Here is a 7,434-nt window from a genome sequence, read left to right on the forward strand (position 1 = left end):
TGAATGCGGAACCTGGCGCCAGGAAGAGGGAAGGGTGGGAGAGCCAGAGGAGAGCAGCCTGGAGTTCAGAGGGAAGGGATGGGAACAGGAGGAGGAGGATGGGAGCAGGAAGAGAGCATCACCCAGTCCAGGGCTGGAAGGACTAGAAAAGACTACACGTAAGAGAGATGGGCCTGAGGAAACTGAGGTAGAGGGCACCTGGGGGGCTCAGTTGTTGAGCATCTGCCTTTGGCTCAGGTCATGATCCCAGGGTCCTGGGGGGACCCACGTGTGGGGGACCCACCCTCGGCCAGGGGTCTGCTTCCAGGAGTCTTCCAGGCCTGGGGTGCCTGGGTGCCTCAGGAGGTAGAGCATGCGACTTTTCTTTTCCCCAAGATTTTTTATTTATTTGAGGGAGAGAGAGAGAGAGAGAGAGAGCGAGCAAAAGCACACAAGCAGGCAGGGGGCGGAGGGAGAGGGAGAAGCAGAATCACTCCTGAGCAGAGCGGGACGCGGGCCTGGGTCCCAAGGGCCCTGGGATCATGACCTGAGAGGAAGGCGGACACTTGGGGGACTGAGTCACCCAGGCGCCCCCGCATGCAGCGCTTCATCTCAGGGCTGTGGGCTGGAGCCCCACATTGAGTGTAGAGATGACTTAAAAATAAAATCTTAAAAAAAAAAAAAAAAGACTGCGAGTTTGAGGGAAGGGAAGACGAAGGGGAGTGGAGGAGGTGAGCCGTGGAGTTAAAGGAACGGGGGGGGGGGGGGGGACCAGAGTAGGGGGCCTCGGAGGCCGGGAGGTCAGCGGGGCGCCCGCGCCGTCCCCGCAGCGCACCGCCCCCCGACTCCCGGGGCTCCCCCCGACCCACACCAAAAACGAAGTCGGTCGCGCCCCCTCCCGTCCCGCCCCGCACCCCGTCGGGGGCTCGCTGCGAGGCCGCGGGGCTCGGCGCCGGGAGAGGGCGCCTCCGGGCTGCGGGCTCCGCCGGCCGCTTGCCCAAGCCGCCCCCGCGGCGCCCCGCCCCGCCCCCGCCGGGCAGGGAGCGGAGCCGCGCGCGCCTCGGAGTCGCACCGCTCCAGCCCCGCGGGGGTGAGGCCGGGTCGGGATGCCCGGGCCGCAGGAGGGAAGGGAGGAGCCGGCCCCAGAGCGCGGCGAGGCCCGGGGAAGGGCGGGGACGCAGGCAGAGGGCCCGCGGAGGTAGGCGCCGGGAGCCGGCAGGACGCTCGAGGCCGCAGCCGGCGGAGCCGTCCAGGGACGCGGCCCGGAGCGCGGGAGCCGAGCGGCGCGCACCATGCGCGGGTCCGCGGGCGCCCGGCCCGTCTACACCGCCGCCGCCTGGGTCACGTGGCCCGGGCGCGTCCGCGGCGGCCCCGGCGGGGGGCCGGGCGAGGGCGCGGGCGCGGGCGCGGGCGCGGGGGGGCCGGGGGCGCGCGGGGCCCCGGGCCGCGGCGAGAGGCTGCCGGCCGCCGGGGTCCCGCCCCGCGCGCTGCGCTGGGTCCCGGGCGCCGGGGCCGCCCCCTGCCCCCCCGCGCTCGCCCCCCCGCGGGGCGCCCGGCCTCTATATAGCGCGCCCCCGCCCGGCCCGCGCCAGGCCGCCCGCCAGCACGCCCCGGGCGCCGCGCCCCGCAGCCAGCCCCGCGCGCCCCCCGCGCCCCCCGCGCCCCCCGCGCCCCGCAGCCAGCCCCGCGCGCCCCGCGCGCCCCGCGCCCCCGCCCCGCCGGGCGTGCCCCGCCGCCGGGCCCTCGCGGCCACCATGAAGAAGGAGGTGTGCTCCGTGGCCTTCCTCAAGGCCGTGTTCGCCGAGTTCCTGGCCACCCTCATCTTCGTCTTCTTCGGCCTCGGCTCGGCCCTCAAGTGGCCGTCGGCGCTGCCCAGCATCCTGCAGATCTCGCTGGCCTTCGGGCTGGCCATCGGCACCCTGGCGCAGGCCCTGGGGCCCGTGAGCGGCGGCCACATCAACCCGGCCATCACGCTGGCCCTGCTGGTGGGCAACCAGATCTCGCTGCTGCGGGCCGCCTTCTACGTGGCGGCGCAGCTGGCGGGGGCCATCGCCGGGGCGGGCATCCTCTACGGGCTGGCGCCGCTCAACGCCCGCGGCAACCTGGCCGTCAACTCGGTGAGTGCCCGGGCGGCTGGGGCGGGGGCGCGCTGGGGTGGGCTCCCGGCCGGGCCCAGACCACATCTGGGGCGTGGGAGCCTCGGCCCGGGCCAGGGCACGGCCCCGCCTGGCAGGTGGCGGCGCCAAGCTCCAGGCCGGACGGTGCCCGGGGTTCCCCGGGGTGCCCGGGCTCGGCCTCCCTGGTCAGACCCACCTCCTCCCCTGCCGCCCTCCTGGAGCCCGCGGCCTCTCCTTTCTCTGCCCGAGACTTCTGGCTTTCTCCTGTCTGGCTTCTGCCCTGCGCTTGGGACCCTCGCTGCTGCCGCTGCTGCTGCTGCTGCTGCTGCTGCTGCTGCCACTGCTGCTGTCTGCGCAGCACTGGAGTGGTTTCGCCGAGCCATCAGGGGTGGGTTGTAATCCTGGCTTTGGGCCCCCCTTGCCCCTCTGGGCCCCACCGTTCTCAGCTGTTCCACGGCGGTGGTCATAACCTACCGCAACAGGTGTCAAGGGGGTTACATCTAGAAACCGCGTGTGCGGCGCCAGTGTGTAGGGTCTGTTGAATACGGGTTCCCGCTCCTGGTCCCCTGCTCTCACCCCCTTCCACAGTCCCATATTCAGTCCCCATGTCCCATGTAAACTGGGTTCATTAATCAAACACAGAGGAGGATTTTCTCGGCCATTGTCAAGCCGTGAGTCAGCCCCACCGGAGAGACGGGTTTGAGGTTGGCTCTGGCAGCGGGTCAGACACGGGCGGGAGGCAGGCTGGGGGTGCAGTAGGCAAACTGGGCAGCTGCCCACAGGAGGGAGGGGAAATGCCAGCTTGTGGGGGTTGGAACTGGGCAGAACCGTTGACAGGACCTTGTCCAGGAAAAGCTCCCCTCACACTCAGCTCCTTGGCCACCGACCGGCCTGGGCTCCAAGCTTTGTGCACAGGGTCAGGTAGGTAGTCTTTTCAGCAAATGACCTTTCTGATGTGCGCAAGGCTTGGCTTCCAGGGACAGTGGCCCTAGGTGTCCTTGGAGGCCAAAAGCCTCATCCCCCGAGCCCCTGGCCATAGAGCCAGAAGGCAGGGGTCCTAACCCACCCTCCCCTTGCAGCTCAACAACAACACAACCCAGGGCCAGGCTATGGTAGTAGAGCTGATTCTGACCTTCCAGCTGGCACTCTGCATCTTCTCTTCCACTGACTCCCGCCGCACCAGTCCTGTGGGCTCTCCGGCCCTGTCCATCGGCCTTTCCGTCACACTGGGCCACCTCGTGGGGGTGAGCAATGCTGCCACTTGGTTGCAGCTGTGGGGAGCCCCCCAGGGCAAGTAATGGGGCTCTAGAGCAGCACCCCTCCGAACCAGGGAACCTAGCAGTTAAGGCCTGGAGCAGGGTTGCTATACTCTGTCCCAGGCTGGATCCCCACAAATCTTCTCTAGTCTGAGGAAATATGGCAGGAAGTGTGAGCTGGGGGGGGGGGGCAGGAAATCCAGCCTGAGCACAGGACTGGAGAAGAAAGAGGGGTCCATGGGGACCAGTAGAGGGAGAGCTCACCAGCCTAGCAAATGGGAGACTAGATTCAGAGACCTGGCTGAGCCACTGAACTTCTCGGTGGCTCTGGGAAAGACCAGGCCTTTAGGAGCGGACAGGCATGTTGCCCTCCTCACTGCCGCCTCCCTCTCTCTGCCCAGATCTACTTCACCGGCTGCTCCATGAACCCGGCCCGCTCTTTCGGCCCCGCAGTGGTCATGAAGCGCTTCAGCTCTGCTCACTGGGTGAGTCTGGGCCCTCCCTGGCTCCCTGGCAATGAGGGCCTGGAAACCTCATTGAGCTCCCTGGATCTTCTGGATGCTGTGGGCCCCGAGCTCGGGGTGGCCTTGAGAGGCGTGGCTGGAGAGAGATCGAGATACAGACAGGGATGGGACGCAGCCAGAACAAGGACAGGGGGAGTTAAATGGCAGAGGACCCTGGTTTAGGGCTGGGGTGGGGCGGGGCAACCCTGGGTAGCTGTACCTCTAAGGAAGGGAAGGAGATCGGTTCCTCTGTGTAGATCTCTGAGGATTTTGTGTCTGTCCTTCTGGGGTGGGGCGGCTGGGGGCAGTGTGTCTGTGTGTCTGTCCTCTCTCTGATGTTTTATATATCTTTTCCTGCCCAGGGGGTTCAGGGAGTCTTCCTTCCTGTGGGCCTGTCCCTCTGCACAGTCTATCTGTCACCTCTGCTGAGAGCTCACGTTCCCTCTCCAGGGTCTGTTTCGTTCCCTGTGTGGGAGGGAGAGGAGTTCTGTGGTCTCCCCGGGAATCTACATGTCTCCTTCGAAGGGTCACTTGTCTCTCTTTAGGGTGAGGTTGGGGGGCCCTGTCCTTCTGGGGATCTGTCTCCTTTGAAGATTGGAGCGTCTGTGGTCCAGGTCCCTGTCATTGAGGAATGGGGTGTCAGTGTATCTGTTCCTGAGGCAGGAGGAAATCTCTCCCTCTGGAGGTCCGGAAGTCCGTATGTCCACCTGCTCTGATGGTCCAGGGGTCTGTCCTCTGGAGGGGAAGCTGTTGGTCTCTGAGGCCTGAGACTCAGCCCCCTGACACCGCCATGTCCCCGCCAGGTGTTCTGGGTGGGGCCCATCGTGGGGGCCATCCTAGCTGCCATCCTCTACTTCTACCTGCTATTCCCCAACTCCCTGAGCCTGAGTGAGCGCATGGCCGTCATCAAGGGCACGTATGAACCTGAGGAGGACTGGGAGGAGCAACGAGAGGAGCGAAAGAAGACCATGGAGCTGACCGCCCGCTGACCAGTGTCAGGCAGGGGCCAGCCCCCCTCCTCCCAGTCCCTGAACCACAGGAGGAAAAAAATGTATACATATATATAAATGACAGCAAGGCTTCCTTCCCCTACAGCTGGGTCCTCGGGGCTCAGGAGGAGGTGCTGGCTCCTTCGGCTTCACAGTTAGGGATGGGAGCAGGAACCCATAAGGGGACGCTTAGGTGGGGGCCCAGGCTGGTGTCCGATGGGGTAAGGGTCTCTCTGGAACAGGGCAGACTGCTGCCATGAGGTCAGATCTCAGACACCGTGAAAGGAGCACCAAGCTTACAGGCTTCCCTGGGGCCAAGCCAGGAAGGGGTGACCGTGGCTGGACACCCCTATCTTCCCTGACCCGCCCCCTTAAGAGCCGGCGGGGTCCTAGTCCCTAGGACAGCAGAGGCTGCCCCTCCCCACATCGCCCTAGAGGGAGACAGACTGGTTCATTAAATGCTGCCTTATTTATTTCTGCTCAAGGATGCACGGGGTTGGGCTGCTGGTGTTTGGGGCAGGGGCTTACCAATAAACCACTGACACTCAGGTTTCGCCTTGTCTCTCCCCGGAGTCTCTTTTTGGGACTCTCTGGCTGTTCACCTCGGTCCCTCCAGACAGTCTGTCTCCTCTTTGTCATCCTCTGCGCTCCCCAGGGTTCTCTGCGGGAAGACAGGGAAGCTGAGGCCAGGGGAGGCTTGGTCAGAGAGATGACATGGGGAAGAGAGGTCGGGAGAAAAGGAGAGACCAGAACATAGAAATTGAGCTGGAGGTGAGGAGGGGGCAGTGGGAGCAGGGGAGGGGTCCTCACCAAGTCACCCACCTGCTGGCCCCTCCCACCTCAGCTATGTCAAGTCTCTGCCACTTGAGGAGGGCCTGGCACCAGTGCCAGGGTGTGCCAGGCAGGGTGGAGGAAAAGTGAACCAGCTGGCAGCCCCTGGAGATGCCAAGGGGGTGACCAGCCAGAGCTGTCATCAAGGAGGAAACAGCCCTACACTCCCCTCTTTGCTCCTCACTGTTCCCAAAAGGTGTCATGTGGGAGCCTGTGGTCAGAGGGAGAAGCCCCTTGCCCCACATGGCAACATACCCGGGAGCCCCAGCCTCTCTCTGGGTCTCCAGCCGCTGTTCCCACTCTCGTCCCCTCTGGGCCTGTGGCTCTGCTCCACTCTCCCCTTGTGCCCTTGTCACTGACACTCCTTAGGAAACCTTAAACTCGCCGAGGCTCCATCTCTTAAGCTATAAAACGAGACTAAAAAGTGCTTCCCTCACAGGGTTGCTGTGGGAACGTTTGGAGATTAAGGGAATGAGATTCCTGGGACTGGTCTGCTCTCTGTAGGGAAGACGGTGGAAGTCTTGCAGAAGAGCAGCTCAGGACACAGCCCTGTGTCATAGTTAAGGAGTCTGGCTTGGAGTTCAAATCCTGCTTTGCAACTTTGGGTAACAGGCTCTCCGAGGATTGTTTTTGTTTTGTTTTAAGATTTATTTATTTACTTGAGAGAGAGCTAGCACGAGCAAGGGGAGGGGGAGGGGGAGGGGCAGGGGGAGGAGCAGACTCCCCACTGAGCAGGGAGCCTCATGTCCCGGGACCCCACCAGGACCCAGGACCCGGGAATCATGACCGGAGCCGAAGCAGGTGCGTAACCAACTAAGCCACCCAGGTGCCCGTGGGCTCTCTTAATTACCTCACCTATAAAATGGGGATACTTGTACCCACCTCCTGGGTTGTTGTGAACATGAGACAGTGGGCGGAAGGCAGGTGCCCGTGCAAACAGCCACGCGCCTCAGAGTGAATGCTCAATGGACCAAGTGAAAGGGAACCGGCACGTGCACATCTGGGCCCCTGCTCTCCTGAGAGTGAACCTGAGCTCCTGCTTCCTCTCTGGAATGGGAGCTTCTCCCTTGAGGGGGGCCGGGGGGCCAGGGTGGAAGAAGGGAGCTGGGGGACAAGGGGCAGACTCCCTGGCCCTCCTGCAGGCTCCAGCCTAGGACTCGCAAGCGGCGGCTGCACCGCCCGGGCCGGGCTCGCACCGTGTGTGCGCGCTCGTGCGTGGGGGGGGGAGTGAGGACCGCAGGGCCCCCTTCAAGGAGCCCCCCTCGCCGGCCTCGCCCCCCTCACCCCCCCGCCCCTACCCCAGCCAGGCCGCTAATGCCAGCTCCCACCAGCAGGGGGGGCCCTCGCCCACCGAATCCGCGGCTGCCGGGCGTCCCCGACCACGCGTGGGGGCCGGGGGCGCCGCTCGGGCCTGGGTCCCCGAGGCCGCCGGGAAGCAGCTGCCTAGCCCCGGGAGGGCGCGCGGGAGAGACGACCCCCCCCCCGCGTGGGGCTCAGGCTCAGGCTCAGCCCGACTGGGGCTTGGCCGCCCCCTGCGGCCCCGCGACCCGCGTCCCTTTCTTCGATGGGTCCGAAGGAGAGCAGCAGTGGCCAACGGGGGGCCCCTGGGAGACAGGCCCGGGGGGGGCGCCCGGCCAGACGGCGAGGGTCCCCGCGGGGCTCGGGCGACGAGACGCCGCGGCGGCTGCGTGGCCGGCAGAGGGCGCTGTGCTCCGCGGCGGGACCGTCCCGGCGGCGCGGCCCGAGCCCGGAGGACACG

General features: G+C 65.5%; 1 protein-coding gene across 2 annotated transcripts; it reads left to right on the forward strand.

Moving 5' to 3' along the window:
- Nucleotides 1–1,672: 1,672 nt before the first annotated feature.
- On the forward strand, nucleotides 1,673–5,391 carry AQP5 (aquaporin 5). 2 transcript variants are annotated; one of them, XM_055337110.1, is made up of 4 exons: nucleotides 1,673–2,096; nucleotides 3,176–3,340; nucleotides 3,754–3,837; nucleotides 4,659–5,391. In XM_055337110.1, exons 1-4 carry the CDS (start codon nucleotides 1,734–1,736, stop codon nucleotides 4,842–4,844), a joined length of 798 nt encoding a protein of 265 aa, XP_055193085.1. In that variant the 5' UTR covers nucleotides 1,673–1,733; the 3' UTR covers nucleotides 4,845–5,391. The 2 variants fall into 2 exon arrangements, with proteins under 2 accessions (XP_055193085.1, XP_055193086.1); XM_055337111.1 differs by lacking the exon at nucleotides 4,659–5,391 and adding an exon at nucleotides 4,218–4,638.
- The last annotated feature ends 2,043 nt before the right edge of the window (nucleotides 5,392–7,434 follow it).

Source organism: Nyctereutes procyonoides, unplaced genomic scaffold (assembly GCF_905146905.1).
Source record: "Nyctereutes procyonoides isolate TBG_1078 unplaced genomic scaffold, NYPRO_anot_genome, whole genome shotgun sequence".
Taxonomy (NCBI): Eukaryota; Metazoa; Chordata; class Mammalia; order Carnivora; family Canidae; genus Nyctereutes; species Nyctereutes procyonoides.

Excerpts from the sequence above, each read along its gene's own strand:
- AQP5 (XM_055337110.1), top strand. The coding sequence starts at position 1,734 with ATGAAGAAGGAGGTGTGCTCCGTGGCCTTCCTCAAGGCCGTGTTCGCC. Across the intron at positions 2,097-3,175 it reads GCAACCTGGCCGTCAACTCG|CTCAACAACAACACAACCCA; the intron begins GTGAGTGCCCGG and ends CTCCCCTTGCAG. Across the intron at positions 3,838-4,658 it reads GCTTCAGCTCTGCTCACTGG|GTGTTCTGGGTGGGGCCCAT; the intron begins GTGAGTCTGGGC and ends TGTCCCCGCCAG.